At 42.6% G+C, this 20,086-nt stretch overlaps 1 protein-coding gene across 2 annotated transcripts in view; it reads right to left on the reverse strand.

Moving 5' to 3' along the window:
- MAP4K4 (mitogen-activated protein kinase kinase kinase kinase 4) overlaps positions 1 to 20,086 on the reverse strand; it is a 237,334-nt gene that overhangs the window by 42,796 nt on the left and 174,452 nt on the right. For both annotated transcript variants that reach the window (XM_074991463.1, XM_074991454.1), the window contains exons 12-15: positions 19,674 to 19,884; positions 7,027 to 7,188; positions 4,513 to 4,599; positions 3,355 to 3,582 (exon numbers count right to left, since the gene is read on the reverse strand). In XM_074991463.1, coding sequence (XP_074847564.1) covers positions 3,355 to 3,582; positions 4,513 to 4,599; positions 7,027 to 7,188; positions 19,674 to 19,884 — 688 coding nt within the window. The remainder of the gene's footprint in view (positions 1 to 3,354; positions 3,583 to 4,512; positions 4,600 to 7,026; positions 7,189 to 19,673; positions 19,885 to 20,086) is intronic.

Consider the following 20,086-nt stretch of genomic DNA (forward strand, 5'->3'; position numbering starts at 1 on the left):
TCATATGATTGCTGGAGATAAAACTGTTGAGTTGCCAGTCTAGGTCTATATGACAGTGAGTGATATTTCCTTTTTGGGACAGGTGTATATATGCCCCAGAAGTGCAAGGTGGCCCTGTAGTCTTTTTAAGCATGTAAGAACTCATCCATCTGCCCACTGAAAAGTTGGGCTTCATCAAAAGGGCATGTACACCAAAGTGTTTCGGACCTTCCTGGGAAATCCCGGAGCATGTAGCCATGATTCACAGTGCATCACGGACCTAAACAATGAATCTGCTGCATTTACCATTGATGAAAGTGTGCTTCTGGCCACCAGCTCACATTCTTCAATGAGATCCTGTAAGTAAGCTCTGTCCTGCTACGGTTAGTGTGTCTATTAACTCTGTGAATCTGGAACCATTCAGAAAGTTGCCCTTAGTTAAGTGTGACTGATAGTTCTCTATATGAAACTGAAGGCTAGAAAAAGGCTAGTCTCTTCCCAATAAGACATTTAGCCTTCTTGTTAGGAGGAATGGATTTAAGAAGACATTGTCTAGAAGCTTTGTGGCAGACTGTACAAGCAGAGAGTTCAGTACAGGATGGGTAAGGAGAAATTCCACTCCCTTAAATGGAATAAAATAGCGTTTCTCTGGCCACTTGCAGGTAGCAGTGTAGGTGGCTGACTTATTCCGGACTGCTCTAGCAGCTTCCAGACTATCTTCATTAACTGAAGCTGCTATTTGATTGGATCCGGTAGTTTGCAGGATATCCTGGAGGTTGTGTTAAGGGTCCTGGACCTCCTTGAGATCCGGAGCTCCTCTATTACCCTTTGCAATAAATCCTGAACTATTTATAGTCACTTGTAGGGAACAGAGATGCCAGGGTGACTGCCTCATCAGGAGCTCAAGGCAACTATCTTGGGTGTATTGGCAGAGCTGGTTCTTAGACTCTCTCTTCTGTGGGATCAAGGAAAACTCCTGACTGTTCTGTTGGAGTAGAATGGTGGGGTGACTCAATGGCAGAAAGCATGGGGCTCTGTTCATCTGGTGTATGTGTCCCAGTATGGCTAGTACACTAAATCAGGATGGGATTGTGGGGATCCCCACAGCAAGAGGCAAATGCCAAGGTAGAGGTTGGTAAATGAAGACTCTGGATCTCCCATCTGAACTAACATGTTTCGGAGGAGAAGTTGGTAGCTCCTTTGGTGTTTCAGATTCTCTCAAGGAATAGAAGAAAGGCCCCACATCCAATGGCAATGCCAGTAGTTCTGACAGGGAAAGCTGGGAAGAGGGGCTAGGTTTCTGTCAACAGCAACATCCCCCAAAAGAAAGTCCTGGTGCTGGCGGAAACTGAAGCTCAGGAAGAGGAAAGATGTCTTCTGGTGTCTCTCACCATCCAAGAGAAAAGGATATAGTCCACTTGTGCTGAAAGGGTCCAAGGAAGGAGCCTCTGTGAGGCCAGAGAGGGAGAATTATGGTACCACAGCAGTGAAAGCCCTCAGGGATTGAACAAGTAGATTTGATCAATTTAGGCAGAGCTGTGTTGGAGGTTTTCAAGCGGATGTAAAGGGAAGCCTGCTCTCATGCTTCTGTGAGCATTTTATGCCTTCCCAACAAGACCACAAAAGCGTGTCTCGGGATATGGACTGCACTGGAACAGAGCTGGGCCCAGTGACAGGAGGCACACTCCATGCTGAATCAGGCCATTGTACAGGGGGTCCTTCAGCCCAAATCCAACTGTGCCTCACAGTTCTCCATGGCATAGTCAAATACCTCATAATGAGGTGGGAGGCAGGGAATCTAGCTAACTAGAGGAAAGAAGAAAAAAAAAAGCCCTCTGGTAAAATCTATGTAAACTAATAAAACTTACCAACTATAAAGAACAATACAGGAAAAACACTAGGCAATCTTTGAAGAAACTAAAAGGAGAGTTGCAGACATTGGCATCCAACCAAGTTCATGAAGTGGTAAGAAGAGATCAGAGAGGTAGTTGGTCTGCTCTGCTCTTTATTCTATCAGTGTGAAGCACACCGAAGGCCAAGCCACCTGCGCAGACCAGCAGACGCTATTCACAAGAATTCTACAGTTCCAGGTGTGTGAATCTCATGCACACCCACAGAGGCATACACGCAGGAACCAGCACTAGTAGTAGTGCTGCCTTCTTGACTACAAATACATGTCTGCTACAAAGTAAGCAGACTACTCTGCTGTAAAAAACACAAAATCAGTCCCCATCACATCCCTTGGTAAGAACTTTTCATCAACACATCATTCATATATAAGCTTCCCTGGGCCTCAGAGCTTAAGCAGAACATCTATTTTGCTAATTTTAGCCCTGCAGCATGAGCCTGGGTCAGTTGTCCTGGGCTCCAAGACTCGTTGCAGTGAGCTTTATTTCGTTTTGTAATATTGTGCTGAGTAGATGTACCTTAAGGGTCATCTACACTAGCCAGCTACTTCAAAGTAGCTGGCACAACATCGAAATAGCATGCGTTGTGCGTTATTTCAACGTTGAAATTGACGTTAGGTGGCAAGATGTCAAAATCGCTATTCCTATCTGAAGATGGGAATAGCGTCCTACTTCGACATTCAGCGTCAAAGTAGGGCATGTGTACATGATCCGTGTCCCACTACATCAAAATAGCGGGGTCCTCCATGGCGGCCATCAGCTGAGGGGTTGAGAGACGTTCTGACCAGCCCCTGCAGGGCTTTATGGTTGCCGCGTGCAGCAGCCCTTAGCCCAGGGCTTCTGGCTGCTGCTGCTGCAGCTGGGGGTCCATGCTGTGTGCATGGGGTCTGCAACCGGTTGTCGGCTCTGTGGACCATGTGCTGTGCAGTCCAAGTGTGTCTGGGAGGGGCCCTTGAAGGGAGCGCCTTGCTCTTGCCCCAGAAGGGCTAGTTCAGCCTGTGACCCAGTCCGCAGGCTTTGCTGGCCCCTTATTTCGACGGAGAGCGCTTGTGTGTGTGGACATTCCACATTTCCTTCCGGGGCGGCTCCTTTCGACGTTCCCTGTCACTACTTTGACGTTGAACATCAACGGCACTAGCCCTGGAGGACATGTAAACGATACGTGTTGAAGTAGCCTATTTCGATGTTCTTACTTCAAAATAGGCTACTTCGACGCAGTGTTCTAGTGTCTTAAATGACTTAAAAATCTAATTCCAATTTTCAAAAGTAACTTAGATTTCTAAGTTACACCGTGAGCTTCATGGGAGCCGAAGTCACTTTTGAAATGACTACCCAATGTTTCATATTGATGCTTTGGCTTCCAATGCTTTTGAGCCCCATTAAAACAGAATCACAGCTGTGAAGATGTTTGCTCTGTGAGGACAGGGGAGCACATCATTGAAATATTATCAAAGAGTAAAAAAGTTACCTCACGTGCTCTTTCAGTAGGTTCATAATGGGACTTAGGCTCAGGGACATGATAGCTTTGTTTATTCCTTTCTGGCTGCTGCTGCTGCTGCTGCTGCTGCTGCTGCTGCTGCTGCTGCTGCCGCCTATGATCATGCTGCAGTGACAGGAGATATGCTTGCTCCTGTTGTAACTGGCGCTGGAGTCTCTCAGCTTGCCGATGCTCCTCCATCTCTCGCCATCTGTATTCCTTTGAGAAAATGTGAGTAATGCAAGACGTGACATTGAACTGATGGAAGATATTTTCCTCTCCATCCCATTAAATACATTTCTTTTTCTCCTTAAGTGCAGTGCTTGTTTTGTGCTGATACGTGCCGGGGGTTGGGATGGGGGAGAGAGCTGGCTGAGTACCGGCTCTTCTTTTTTATTTATTATTTACAAAAAAAAAAAGAACTGCTCAAGTGTAAGGTGCAGAGAACTAAGCTGGACCAAAATGGCATATATGTTTCCTGTTGGGAAAGTTCAGAATGTATTGCTAACCTGGATGGAACTGGAGAGCTACAGCAAAATGTATTTTAATACAAAATTTAGACTAAAACCACTGTGACGTTCAAAAAAACCCAATAATTTGGAACACTAGGCCATTGTACCCTGGGGTTGATTTATGTATCATGTGCTTTTGATCCACAGCATAAGCTATCTATTTCTTCACTGCATGACAAGGTCTGTTCACGAAACAAAGCAGGCAGTCCTGTAGCACATTAAAGACTAGCAATATTATTAATTAGGTGATGAGCTTTCATGGGAAAGACCCACTTCTTCAGATGATCACCTAATAAATAATACTGTTAGTCTTTAAGGTGCTCCAGCACTGCTGGTTTTGTTTTGTGATAATACAGACTAACACAGCTACTTCTCTAAGGTCTGTTCAGAAACCCTACCGCCAAACCAAAACTGTTCAACTTTAGCAGACATCCTCCTCTTGCTGCACGGAAAGCAGGATGACCATACAATACTTCTCACAGGTGCCTTTCAGCCCACTGTGCTAACATAAAATGGCCTTTTAATCAAGCTCCACTGTTCAGACAGTTAAGGCAGCTGTGTCCAACTAAGGGAAGCCTAGGTCTGGCCACATGAATGAATCCTATGGCTACTGAACAAAACAGATACAGTGCTTTACCAGTAACATGGCCTGCTCCTGGAGCAGCTGCTGCTGAAGAATTTCCAAGTGCCGCTGCTCCTCTTCTAGCTGTCGCCTGATATACTCCTGTCACATAGAAATTACCCAGCAATAAATTTATTCAAAAGGAATGCATCAGAACCATCTGAGTGGAACACCACAAGGCACTTTTCCAGTCATCTTTAGTAATAACTTCTCTTCATTCTGGATTAATGCTTAGAGAACAATTTAGAAATCCCTGGCCATGTCTACACTAGCCGAAAACTTCGAAATGGCCATGCAAATGGCCATTTCAAAGTTTACTAATGAAGCGCTGAAATACATATTCAGCGCCTCATTAGCATGCGGGCGGCCGCGGCGCTTCGAAATTGATGCAGCTCGCTGCCGCGCGGCTCGCCCACACAGGGCTCCTTTTCAACAGGACCCCAGCTACTTCGAAGTCCCCTTATTCCTATGAGCAGATAGGAATAAGGGGACTTCAAAGTAGCCGGGGTCCTTTCGAAAAAGGAGCCCCGTTGGGACGAGCCACGCGGCAGCGAGCCGCACCAATTTCAAAGCGCTGCGGCCGGCTGCATGCTAATGAGGCGCTGAATATGTATTTCAGTGCTTCATTAGTAAACTTTGAAATGGCCATTTGCATGGCCATTTCGAAGTTTTCGGCTAGTGTAGACATAGCCCCTATAAGCTAAAATTCTTAGTTGGCTGATGTATCCTGATTTGGACTACTGTGATATTCAGGGCATGGGCAGGTGCTTGTTTATGTACTTGGAAAGTGGTTTCAAAAGAAGCAAATGCACTTACAAGTTTTGAGTTAAACACTGCAAGTCTTACTCAACACAGCCAACACAAATCACATGCAAGTTTTATTAAAAATTAGTTTGTCACGCTCATGTAATGAACAGTTAGCAACAGCAAGAGCCAGGCATAGTACAGGCAGACCTTGTGCAAGCTTCCCCACAGGGGCTCTGCCAAATGCAGTTCACAGCTGACCTACCATCTCCCCATCTAGCCCAATCAGAAGCCTCTCCTGAGCAGACACTGCCAATCTTGCTGAAATATGTGATGGTTATGACACAAACAAAAAAACATCCACCAGGAAACAGATTTTAGACCCAACTCACTTTCTCTTGTGTCCTAGCCATAGTTAAATCTACATCAAGAGGTAGAAAACTAATACGATTACCCTCTAATCTCACCTGGCCCCCTAGAACAACTCTGACTACAAAGCACCTTATCCAAGCATGTAACATCCTATCATGCAAGTAACGAAAGTATGTAATATATACATGCGTGCAATACACACACACACACACACGCACACATGCACACACGCACACACAGTGTATGCATAAAGAAATTAATGGGTCAGTGCTATGGAGACAGGAACTACAGAAAAGTCTGATGATAGATCAATGAGGTACACCAGCTTATTACAAGTGTGCTGGCAAGTCCTCTAGTTAGGTTTAGAAAAAAAATAAAGAAAATGTGTCACATTTCTTTAAAATATTCTGCAGCACAATTTGACTGTTTCAGTGAATCGTTTTCCATCATTGCCATTGCATTTTTGTGTCTTCATAATTTAAGTTGCTATTTGAGGTAAAAGACATCTCTCAAAGTAAATTACTCTTCATTCCATACATTACAGTAGGCTCAACTATTTGTGTCCCATTATTCCAAACATCTCTTAAAACAGAGTCCACCGAATTCAGAAGGATTAGGTACCACATCTTTAAGTAAATGTTGGATATTTCTGGTCAAATCCTACCTCCACTGAAGTTGCTGGGAATTCTGGCATTGATTATCTGTTGAAGGAGGATTGGGCCCTTCATTTGGAATGAATATTAAGGAGCACACAAAGTAATTATGACCCCGATTAAAGTTTACAAAGGATTTTTAAGTGTGCAGATTTCATGTAAAAGTACCATAGCTGAGTGCTACACAGTTTGAACGACCTCTTGTGCACTTTGTACATTAAATGCCCACATACAGTATATAAGATAGTTTATATGTTTGAATTGGCATGCTTGACTGGGGATTCTCCAGCCCCCAGGATAAAAAAAGAAAATACAATCCAACTCATATTACTATAGTTTTAGGGATTCATTTTTAAACTTGGCATATTCAGAGAGTTATAACTAAGCCTCTGATTTAACTCATCCAGAATGCCAAGCATTACAAATAATGTGTCCATCTTCCACTAAGGTCTTCTGGACCTGGCTGATCCCATGAGAGCTACTGTTCAACAAGGAGAATCAAGAACCCTTTTTGGTAGTTGCTCAGATTCCTTCTTCTGTGGGTTTTAGTCAAATGCTGGGTGTAAATTTAGTTTTGATCCTTCTGTGGGCAATGTTTAGGACTTCACTTTACAAGAGACATGGAGGTTACTATATTCTTCTTTTCCTTGTTTTTGTTAAGAACAAAGAGGCCAGCTGGACTCCTCACGGGTAGCTTTTTTTTTAGTAGATGTATTTAATTAACTTTTAAAAATTAGAGCAACAACCCCAGTGTACACACCTGCTCTCTCTCCACTCTTCTCTTTTCCTCTTCCGCTCTCCTCCTCTCTTCCTCTTCCTTACGCCTCCTCTCCATTTCTTCTAGCCGTCTTTTCTCCTCCTGTTCTCTTCTTCGCTGCTCACGCTCTTGTTGCCTTCGAGCTTCCCGTTCTCTTCTTTGTTGCTAGAGTTTTGGAGGAGGGTGGGGAGAGTTAATTTTATCGTCAAAAGATAAAATGGTTACCAAAGAAAAAGTTGGGGCTGATTTTTACTGAAAGTTTGGTAAGTAAAGTCTGTAGGCCCCAGCAACTAGGAACAGCGTTCCTTGGTATGCAGTAATCTATTCCACACATAAGAAGTGGTCGGTTATACACTCAAGCATCTTCAGAACAAGTCTCCCAATAACCTTTCCTCTAACACGAGGGGGTTCACTGCAGCTGTGCTGACCCAGGACAAGATGTAAAGCTCTAACTGAAATATCTCTAAGGAAAGAATGTGGTGAGGTAGTAACATGCAGTCACCTTCTGTATTCCACCACCCTATTATCCAAATTTTGCCAAGAAAAAAAAAAAAGAAATAGTCTCTTTCTACACCACTTGCAGCAAAAATAAGAAGCCTTTGGATACTTAATAAGCCGTTCAGTCAATGTGACGTGTTGTTTGCTATCAATCTGTTGATGCAACAATCCAAGTGATAAAAAGGCACCATGCACTTACAAAAGAAACAATTGTTAAATAGGAACTGAGGCTGCCCAGAACCTTTCCAGAACATAAAACGCATCTATATTTAAACTTCTCGGGGGGGGAGAACCCCACATATGATTATGTCTTTATGATCACATGGACAAACATTAATCAAACGTAAATTGGGGCAGGTATGTCTGCCTGTGTCTGAGGACATCCCAGAATAATACCTCTGAGAGGCATGAACTCATATTCATGCCTACACAGCACAAATTTAGCAAGCAAGACCGACATTTATGCCTCAGTCTAACTGCTTGTAACTGCACAAGTAAGAGCTAGCTAATGCGCCTATCTCAAAATTGCAATCTGCTGCCCATATGCCCCCAAAGTCCAGAAGACCTGGCTGCCAAAACCTATTGCCCCTGACAATTTTACAATGCGCGTACATGCTTTTGATACGGGGTTCCGCAACTTGTTGAGAACCAAATGTAGAGGCCAGGTAACGAGAGAAAACTTTGATGCGTATTCTTGTATTCCACACTTTTAATTCAATAAAAAAACAAGTTCTGCAGTCTATCAGCTGGCTCAGCTAGAGAGTCACTAAGCAGGACCCACGCCGGAGACTTGCGTTTCAGTGATGGAGTACTCAGGGCCAAGGCTGTAGGTCCTCCTCTGTAATAGTGCACACTGAAGTACCAAAAGCCCATTGCCATTGTCTCTGTGCCTGCCCCTGCTGTTTGCTTTGCTAAGCACCCACCCACTGCACAGTACATAAAAATGCAAATAAAGAGCCCTAATGGGATCAGTACTTTCCCAGCGTGTAGAGGAGCATGGTCGCAAGGAGGGTGACTAATGAAATTTAAGGCTCGGAAACACACGACCAATGCTTTAGGCTTTCAGTCTAGCAGTGATTTTGGAAGCTTTGCCACTTTCTTAGGGATGTTTGTTTTCACATACCCCTATGCCTGCCACGTCTTTTGGCAGAGTTCCAGCTTTTCTTTGGTCGGGGGGATTCACCACTGGGGACATTACCATTTAATGGGTTAAGTGGTAAGCCTCGCCCTAAATCAACAGGTCCCAGCTTTTTGAGATGGCGACCCATTTTGACAATTCAGGAAGACTTTGAGACCCAAGGCAATTCAAAACGGGGTGGGAGGAGAGGTTCTACCCAGGGAAAAAAAAATTTTATAAAACTTGATTCACCCCCGCCATCCCCACCCCAGGCATAAACCCCTTGCAGCCCCAAACTACCTACCCTGCACAAGCTTAAGCCCCTCATAGCCCCAAAACACCCCTCCACCTACCTCACATGAGCACTGCTGCTGCCCCCCACTGTTCTTTGGCCAGGCCACTGCCACTTCCTCTCTGCAGCTCCCTGCAGCCCTGCTACTCCCCTCCCCCTCTTGCAGCACAGGCAGTTTTCTGCCCTGCTATGCTTAAATGGGACTCAATTTAATTGGTCTAATGGCTGGATCTCTCCTGCCAGCTGTTAAAGCAATTAAATTGAGTTCCATTTCGGCACAGCAGAGCAGGGACTGTGAGCCGGAAGAGTGAATGGCAGCAGCGGCGAGAACTGCAAATGGCTCCTTAAAGAGCCACACGAGGCTCGAAGCTGCCCAGCTGGTGACCCTTAGAAAACCTAAGGGCAACCCATTTGGGTCCTGACCCATAGCTTGGGAATCCCTGCTTTAAATGGATCAGGCTTGCTGCTTATGGCTAACCTGTGTGTGTGTGTGGGGTGGGGGGGCTTCTGCCTATGTAGGCAGGGGCTTTAGCTCCAGCCTTGTGTAGCCTGATGTCCACAAGCCCTGTGCCCCTCACCACTTTTAAATGGTTAACCAGTAAAACTTAACATTTAACCAGTGAAATAATTACAGAGGATTTTACCTCTCTATTCACCACCATCTTCTCTCTTCCTCTTCCAATTTCATTAAACAGGAATTATGCTCTTTTCTCCAGAATGTGTTCTATAAGACTCTAAACATAGTACTGGTGCACTTTTCCCTCTATGCAGACACCTAGATTTCTCTCATTTAAACTACTTCTTTTCAGTGAGCAGAGATACAAAAATAGTAAAGGCAGCTCAGGAAAACAGCAGAGTTCTTAAGTGTTGCTTTTAGTTTTTAAAAGCACATTAAAGGGGTTAAGTGGGCTCTTGTCTCCGAATCTGCAAATTTCTTGTCAAACAAACTCTACATTGAAGTGAAAACATTCAAGTGTGCCTCTTGGCTAATCAAGTCTCACAGGTTCTAAGTTAGGAAGCAGAATGATGAGATTGTCTAGAGGATGCAAGGAGCAGCAAACTGTGATTAGTTAAGAGGCGCGTTTATGAGCTCTAACTCTTCTCACAATCGCTCTGACACTATTTAAACACAATTTCTTGTTTTAAGAAAACCTCTTAATCCCCCAAAAGTAAAGACAAAAAAAGTATTTTCTGGGCATAAATAGTCGTAACAGTTCAACATTTCTCTCTCGTTATTGCTGTGGGGCCAGCATTAACTAAACAAGCTGTGCTGGTTTGTTGTATCTATAGCCCTAACAGGACTATAGATACATATACAGACCTTACATTTGTATTATTCTCAGATTCCTTTCTTGCTGTCCCCCTACCTCCATTTCAACTCTTGCTGTTCTCAAAATACTGACAGCTAAAAATCAAGTCTAAGATAGGTAGAGCAAGCATAGGTCTCTAAAACACACAGGCTATGTCTATACTAGAAGCGCCTGTCTACAGAAGTTATCGTTTGAAGAGATGTTCCAACAAAACTTCTGTCAATAGATCGCATCTGCACATAAAAGCGGATTGATCTTTTGACATACTCTGTAGACAGAAGAGCCCCCAGAACACCTTGGTGGCTTTTTTGTCAACAGTTTCTGTCGACAAAATACACTTTGTGTGTAGATGCTCTGAGAGTTGTGTCAACAATACCCCAGTTTTGTCTACAAAGTTCTCTAGTGTAGACAGCCATACTGTATACCAGGGTTCCTTCTGATTTTTAGCATCCACAGGAGGAATAAATTTTATGTGCGCCATGACATGTGTGGATGTGCACCACTGGTGGAAACATATGCTGTCAGCTGTAGGCACCCTGCCAATCAGAATTTCTCCTGAGGGGTCACCCAAGCACTTAGTTTACCCAGAACACTGCTGTATGCTACCTATCAAATTACATAAACCCTAAACATGCAGTTCAGTTACTCACAAGACATTCAGCTGCATGATTAGTGTCAGTATTAAGCTGGAAGAAGCAAGGCAGGTAATGAGAAAAATGCAGCTTTAAGATCCGTCTTCATTATACACCAGGACTAGAAATGGAATTGGTACAGCATTACAAGACAAGAATCCCAGCATGTGTTTCTCATCTTAATGGTTCACAAGACATTACACCTTCCATGACACCAGACTCTCTAGCAGTTTTCTTTGACATCATGTTGGAAATCTCAGGCCACTGTCTTTCATTTTTTGGGTGATGGAGACAGTTTGGATCATTTTAATAAAAGGAATCTATCATTTCCTGAAGGGATGGGAGGTTTTCAGCACCAACGATAAATAGTAACACCTGATAAGATAGCAGCAGCAGCAGCAACAAAAATCTTAAAAATTGGGTAGTGACATGCCACACCAAGAGCCATAACCTGCAATCCCCATATTCACTTTGCTCATATAACTAGGATATGTTTTGTATAAAAGCATGCTTGTGATGTATCATTTTAAGAGTCAATCTGTTCACCATATCATCATCTTGGATCATATGTGCTAGCATTGTATGGGAAGTAATGGAAGTTCTCCTTTGTGTGCATTATTGAAATATGTCATGAGGTTGTGTGATGCTCACATGCACAAAAATGGAGTAGCCAGATGAGCTGATGGCTCATTGAAAGGAATCCAGTCCCCCAAATGACTGACTATCTCAGAGAGAACACATGTACAATGGAGACTGTTTGACCACATCGTAACTAAAGATCAGCCCAGCAAGCTCAAAGACACTGAAAAAGAGATCAAGTGACATCACCTGGCCTTACTCCCCCCAGCAAGTTAATACCTGGAAAACAAAAGCCAAGTGTCCACACTAGTCCAAAAAGTTGACTTAAGATAGGGCAATTCCAGCTATGACAACAGTATAGCTGGAACTGACATACCCTAGACTGATTTTTCTGGCTCTCCACACAGAGGGAGGTTGACTCCCGTTGATTTTCCTTACTCCTCGCAACAAATGAGTACCACCCAGGCTGACTGGTTTGATTTAGCATGTCCCCACCAGGTGTGCTCAATCAAACCCTGGAAGATCGACCCTGAAGGAGTCGATCTTGCAGTAAATGTAGATATACCCACAGATGTTAAACTGGAGAGGGTGGTCTGGTGCTGGAAGATAGTTCCAGCTTGCATATTGAAGATCTGTAAACTGTTTGTACCACCTACCAGGTTGAAACACTGCTCGGCTCAGTTTCGGCTTACAGAACTCATAATGAATTTACTGTACTTTTATTTCTCAGGTAATAAACTTTGAGCTCTATGCTCACTACTTATAATCATTTAAAGTGTGTCTGCAGCTAATAATCTGTTTTCTATCTCACCAAACTAGTATATTTTGGTTGATCTGTTTGTAAAGTGAGCTGAGGTTTCAGAAAGGTTAGTGGGTGTCCCCTCTACGTTGAAGGAGGGTGGACTGACTAATGAACTTTTACCGGTCAGGCTTCTGACCTGAGCAAGATGGTACACTTCTGTGGTGCCAGGCTGTGGAGCTACAGAGAACTGACTGGCACCTTTCTGCTTGTGGGTCATGACTGGCTGGCAAAGCATTCATGTACCTCAGTTGGATGTGTCCCTGCCTATGGAGGCCTGTGTAAATGCAGCACTTGCCAGAGGTTTGTAGCTTGGCGACAGCATCTTGGCGTGGGAGAGAGACCCCAAATTGGTGGGGCAGAAGGTTCAATGGTTCCACAGTCCAGGTGACAGCTTGGGGTCCCATCATAAGGAACATACCAGTTTCCCACACCGTGATATAAATAAAAGAGAAGATGGCTTTCTTGTATGTTTACTACCCACTAGAAGGAAAACAGAAAAGAACTCTGCCACCAGTCTGCACTTCAACAAATCTCTGAAGCACAACCACACCATTGTCTGGGTGCCAAAGCACACAAATGGATGGAGTTTCTCTACACTAGTTCTACCTTCCTGTTATTACCACTTTAACTGACTTGCCAAAGGAATGGACGTCTAGGCCCCTGGCACTGCTTACCAAAAACCCACCTACCCAAGGTCCCTCAAATAGGCAGAGTCCACTTAAAAGAAAAGGACTTCCTTCTCTTTGAATATGGCCCGTGAAAACCAAGCCACTGAAGGAGCAAGCACTAAATACAGAGAATTATTTTCACCCAGTGAGGCGAAGAGAGATGTGCTGGGATAAAGAGAGTAGGCTCAGAGATTATACCATGAGTGATGATGGTACTAACTAGCTACAGATTTCCTCACTTTTAAAACAAGACCATCTACCACTGTGCACTTCGGCTTTTCCACCTAAGATCACACCTCGGCAGGTAATTTTAGAAAACCTTTTTTGAGGAGTGAGTATTGACAATGTGCGTTCACAGTCACAGTTAGGCCTGACCAAGGAAAAACCACTGAGGATACCTCCTTATTTGGTCTGAGACATGAACTCTGTGCACCACTTACATAATTTCCTTCTGGTTTAAAAGTAAGTAAATTAGTTACAATACCTCTAATTATACATCACAAAAATACAGAAAATCTGGTCTATAGCCTGGTTCTGGAGCGGGCTGGGTGGTATAGGCTACCTTGCACTGAGGCTAAAGGCATTCTTTCAGATCTTCTTTAGCTGGAGAAAATGTGAAGAGCTTCAAAAAGATCTCACAAAACTAAGTGACTGGGCAACAAAACGGCAAATGAATTTTAACATTGATAAATGTTAAGTAATGCACATTGGAAAAAATAATCCCAGCTATACATACAAGATGATGGGGACTAATTTAGTTATAATCAGTCAAGAGAGAGATCTTGGAGTCATTGTGGATAGTTCCTTGAAAGCATCCCCTCTGGGCTGCAGCAGTCAAACAGGTGAACAGAATGCTAGGAATCACTAGAAAAAGGGATAGAGAGTAAGACAGAAACTATTTTACTGCCTATATATAAATCCATGGTACGCCCACATCTTGAATACTGTGTACAGTTGTGTTTGCCTCATCTCAAAAATGATACACTGGCATTGGAAAAGGTTCAGAAAAGGGCAACTAAAATAATGAGGGGTTTGGAATGGGTGCCATATGAAGAAAGATTAACAAATCTGGGATTTTTAATTTTAGAAAAAAAGGAGACTAAGGGGGATATGACAGAGGTATATAAAATCATGGCTGGTGTGGAAAAAGTGAATAAGGAAGTTATTTACTTGTTCCCATAACAAAAGAACTGGAGAGGGTCACCAAATGAAATTAATGGAGAGCAGGTTTAAAGTGAACAAAAGGAAGTTTTTCTTCACACGGAGCACGGTAGGCTTGCGGAACTCTTTGCCAGATGAGGTTGTGAAGACCAGGACTTTAGCAGGGATCGAAAAAGATCCAGATAATTCATGGAGGTCAGGTCCATCAATGGATATTAGCCAGGACAAGCGGGAATGGTGTCCCTGGTCTCTGTTTGTCAGAGGTTAGAAATGGATGACAGGAGATGGATCGCTTTGGTCATTTCTGCTCTGTTCACTCCCTCTAGGGCATCAGGCATTGGTCTCTGCCAGAAGACAGGATACTGAGCTAGATGGACCTTTTGTCTGACCTAGTATGGCTATTCCTAACAGATCTGAGTTCACAGACAATGCTGTGTGTTGTGATTTACCAGAAGGGGGCAATACAGTTACGCAAACTAGCAGTTTGCATGTGTACAAAAACAAATACAGTACACTAGCTTGTACAAGATATCACTAATGATGAACGCATCAACTAGAATATATATAAAATTGCCTCCATATAGCCATCTGTTATCCACAGGAAGGGAGATATATACATGCATTAATGCTAGTGACCGAGTACTTGGAGGACCATAAAATAATCGTGTTAAGACATCAATCAGAAGTGTAAACAACCCAAAATGTGGACAACTCAAATGAAGTGAAGCCTGGAAACCATTCCTCTTTTGGTCTTGTAATAAAAAGCAAAATCATCCTCCCTGCCTCAGCTGTGCCCAGTTTAACTGGAACAAATTATATCAGAACCCTATGAACTATGGAGATTATTTTTATTACCTGTATTATTGTAGAATTTAGGAGACCTAAGCTTGGAGGCTCCAGTACAACAGGACTTGCCCCACATAGTTCTTAGTTTGCAAAATCAAACAAGACTGAGTTTTGCCATATGCTAATTCAGATGCTTCTACATTCCCTTCAAGCCTAGGATTGCTTTTTTTCCATTTTGTTGGAGAGAAAAGCTCAAAGGCAAGCACTTAAAAAAAAAAAAAGTTTGGGACAGCTCAGATTTCTCTTTTTCGTCACCCAAGTCTGAGGTGTCACACAAGTAACTATTATACAAAGCATATGTCTAATCAAAAATGTGCAAAGGTTCACATAATCTTCTGCACTTCAGCAATATATAATTTCCTCCTTCTAAGTAATGCAGAAATTATAAGGTCTCTGAAACAATTGTTTTCAGAAGTCACTTATATGCCTTTTAAAAGCCAATCTTCTTTCTAATAGTGCTAGAATAATGCACTTTTGGCATGTGTCCTAACCACTGTTCTTGTTCCAGTTTCAGTCTAAACTGTCTAGGATCTGTGCCAGAATTGTAAGAACAAGCCCTCAACTTTAATTTAAGAGAAAAATAAAAAATACATGCTGGCTACATGCCCAGGGAGACTACCTATTGTCTAAAACATCCCTCTAAGTTTTCAGAAATACGAAAAAATTTAACTTCCATCAGACCAGCCAAAAGCAGCACCAGATACCCAAACTGATGAAACCAGGGTATGTGAAAGCAACACTACTTTGAACTCACCTCATGAAGGTTTTCTTTCTTAAAGTAAGTCACAGGAAAAGATTTCTGCTTTTCTCTGTGACACAGTATTCATGTGATCTAAGAATATGTCTTCCCCTCATGCTCCTGAAGGTGGTTTGTTTTGACTAAAGTTTTCCTAAGAATCTCTCAAGTGAAGATTCCAAGAACAGAAGATCCAAAATGAAAAATTCAAAAGGACTACACATACGTGTAAGAATTTTGGCAGGAGCCATTTTCTTTTTAAAACTAATTTCTTACTGACGATTTCCTTTTCTCTAAAAAAGCATGCATGGTAATTTCAGCATAAAAAGTGTGGGAATATGGCACTGGTTATAGATTTGGACGATTTCAACTCTTTACTGTGGAATTCTATTTGCACATGCATCATTCCACAATATGCCATTTCACTGTGTTAAGACACTAGAACCTCCGTAATCCTGATGTCCCTGCTCCAGGAACACCTGTGGTCCAGACAGTGGAAGAGGGAGGAGGACGCATCTCTGCGCACTGCCATTTCCCTCCCTTGGAGCTAGGGAATGGTAACACAGTGATGCACTTCTCTGGAGGATTTCTATAGGTGTCTTGGAGCAGCCCAGGGAGGCGGGGGGGACTGAGTCACCTGTACCCCCCAAGAACAAGGCACTAGTAAACACCGATTCCTATGGCCCTCAAGCCCAGACCCTGCAGCAGCCTCCGTGGGCCAGAAAATTCTATAATTCAGCATGCGGTTTCCGAGGGTTGCTGGATTAAAGAGATTCAGGTGTAATCAATCAGATTGGGGTCTTTTTTGCAGCAGCAAGTTATTCAAGGCTCTGACTTTCTAAAGAAGTATGAAGGAATATTGTTAAGCGAAAGGAAAACATGATTTTATAAACTGAAAGAAAAGCTATCCAATATCCCTATGCTGAAATGAACTGAAGAGTCACGTGAAACATAGGTTATCTAAAGATTGATTGATTTTTTTTCTATCATATTGCCACACAGATCCATCCAAGAAGCAGTTGGGTATATACCTACAAAATACTGGGGTCTCTTAATACACAAGAACATTCCCTTGCAGGGTCTTTTTGCAGAGAGTAGGGTTGAATCAATGCAACTTCCAGCTGACCAAGCATTTTCATTTTTTTAAATTTTTGCACAATTCACATATACCCACTAACTCCTAAATCACCAGGCTTCAGTGAAACTTTAGCCTCTTCCTAGAAAACACATTTTTCTGTTTCTGTTATTTACAGCATTCTTCCTTTGGAACAGAGAGCAATTTCAGATTTAAAAGATCATATTGATCATGACAGATTAAATGGGTTACATCACTTAGTTACAAAAAAAAATTGCCCGGAACAAGAGCTTTTGGGTGTTTAAAACAAGATTTCCTTTTGTATTAACTGCAATTTCAGATTATCATCATCATGCAGGAAATTAAGTGAGTCATTGGATTTTTGTCACCCCAAAAGGTTTTAATGCAAATCCTCACCCAAGTAAAAAGTTAGGCATCTCATTTAGCTTTCACCTTTTTCCTTCATAACCCAACAATAACACTGCTGAACAACTGACAGACTGTTTAATACAGGCCAAGACTTGTAATGGCAATAATGTTTCTCTTGGTAGTTTGAGGGTGGTGAGGGAGAGAGGGATGAGAAAGGAAGCTTGTTTAGCTCCTTCCTGTTCCATGTGTGTGGCTGGATCCCTGCTATCAATTCATCCTTATAAAAACAGTACATTACCCACACATTTGAAGCAGTTGAGGAAAAAGTCCTCAGGTGACCTAAAAAGCATTTGTGAATTTTAGGTTGCATTATTTACTGTATACATGATGCAAATCTTAGAAGTTCCAAATCGTAAATAAGTGCGTGTAAACTTGATATACTATGTGCAGCTAAAAAACAACAAGTCTTGTGGCACCTGATAGGCTGACAGATATTTTGGAACATAAGCTTTCGTGGGCAAAGACCCGCTTCATCAGATGTGGAGCTAATCTGTCCCCTCTGCACTGTTAAACATTACTAGTGGTTGGAAAACTAGATAGCTTTGGTGAAGAACGACATGCCAGATGAACAGCTGCAACAGCAAATCAAAGAAGAGTCATTTGAGGATAACTGGAATTTGACCCTGTATTTTCGCACAAGCCAAATGATTGGTTTCACTTCATGTCCCAGCCTCAGTTTTGGTCTGCAAAATTGTTTAGAAAAACTTTCCATCTGCTAGACCCCAAAGAACCTTTTATTTACTTACTTACTAGCTGTCCTGTGTGTGTGATCATTTAAATTTAAAAAATTAGAAACAAATTAAGATGACTCATAAGGCAAAAGGTGAGGTACAATAAACTTCTGGGCAAAAATAAAGCTAACAGTCAGCACACCCCACAGAGTAAACAAGCAAAAAATTGCCTAGGATTTTGTTAATTTAAAAAAAAAAAAAAGATGCGTATAGATACAAAAATGTATGAAAATGTCATGTCTCCTCCAGGACAAATGGAGAAAAAAATCCAATATATTACAGTTATGTATCACTGGTTACCTATGATATTTATGAAATGAATAATGGGTACTCTATGCCATATATCTTTATGCTATTACACAAGGAATTGCAGAGCTGGAAGGGTCCTCAAGAAGTCCTCAAATCCAGCCTTCTACAGTGCAGCAGCACCAAGTGAAGCTACCCCATTCATGACAGAATTTTGTCCAGCCAGCTCTAAAATCTTCCAATAATAGGGATTCTACAATCTCCCTTGGAAGCTTGTTCCAGAGGTTAACTATCCTTATAAGCTTTTCCTAATAACTAACCTAAATCTCCCTTCCTGCAGATTAAGTTCGTTACCTGTTCTCCCTGTCCACTGATGATAGAACAATTGATCACAATCTTCTTCCTAACAGCCCTTGACGTATTTTTGAAGACTCCTAAATAGGTGCCCCCTTCCAGTCTTCGCAAGACCAAACATACCCAATTTTGTGTAACCTTTCTTCATAGGTAGATTTTTTAAATCCTACTTCATTTTCAGGCTCTCCTCTAGACTCTCTCTATAACTAGACATACTAATCCAACACAGGGCCTCACCAGTACCAACTAGAGCAAGACAACTGCCTCCCATGCCTTACATGAGAATGAACTGCATCAAAAATTGGTTGCTACTCAAGACACATTAGCCCCAAATGCAGGTGTTTGAAAATCACAGTTTTAGAGCTTTCTTAAAACTGTGGGTTGGGACCACAAAGTGGGTCACAAATACCTTTCAATGGGGTTGCTAGGCATGGTAGACAGAGCCCAGGGCCAATGCCCGAGTCTCACAGTCTGGGGTAAAGCAGAAGCCCAAGGGCTTCAGGCCTTGGTAGGTGAGGCTCAGGTTATAGGCTCCCTCTCTGGGACTAGGGCCCTTACACTCTCACCCTCCATCCCAGCTGGAAGAGCTTAGGCAGGCTTGGGCTTCACGCCTGCCCCCCAATCTTGGGTTTATGTAGTAATTTCTACTGTCAGAAGGAGGTCATGGTGCGCTGAAGTTTGAGAACACCTGATCTATAAGAACTCTCACATTCCATGACCAGGTATTTCTGCAAGCTGCCTTAGTGACATGATTTGTTTTAAGAAAGCTGTACCCCGGTAACTCCCTCTCAGCCACCCCACCAAAAAAAAAAAGGGCTTTCCTTTTGTATAATACACCAAAACCCTCTAGGCTAATTGCTTGCTCCTTTGAATAGCACTAGATATGTACACACACACACAATTATCTCCCTTCAAAACACAAGGCAATACATTGAGGCTTTTGAAATCTATTACTTCCTAGGAGCTACAGGGTGTTGGGGTACTTTTGGAAATCAGACCACCACATCTCAAGAGACTTCTTAAGAGCCTTACTTTAGGTTCCTGGTTTTGAACATCTTGGTTAGTGGATATATATTGTTCTTGCACCATATACAGGGAACAGTAGGAATATTTTAATAAGGGCAATAAGCTTAACAGGAGCTCCGCCACCTTATCTCCACTCTTCTATTTCTACCTCTTCTAGACGCCTCCGTTGCTCTTTCTGCTGCTCTATGCGTTTCTGTCTCTCTGCCAACAGCTGCCTCTTGTATTCCTCCTGCTCTCGGAGCTGCTGTTCCTGTAGCAGCTGTTGTCTCCGAAGAGCCTCTGAACGTTCCTTGTTTTCCTGCTGCAGTCTCAGGAAATCACGTCGGAGGGTAGATTCTCCAGGCACATTGACAATCGAGCTGCAAAAGCAAAAAAGAAGTTGTGTCCCCCCCAATACCACAAAACCTAAAGAGCTGTTAAATAAATAAATGTTATATACATATTACACACACACACACTCTTTAAATTTTAATCTCTTCTCTTCCAAAGTAAAGATACTGGATGCATATCAAATAGGTACTCTCTCTGGAATGTGTCAAATCAGGTCAGGCAAAGTAACAG

The sequence above is a fragment of the Carettochelys insculpta genome, chromosome 1, assembly GCF_033958435.1.
Source record: "Carettochelys insculpta isolate YL-2023 chromosome 1, ASM3395843v1, whole genome shotgun sequence".
Classification (NCBI taxonomy): Eukaryota; Metazoa; Chordata; order Testudines; family Carettochelyidae; genus Carettochelys; species Carettochelys insculpta.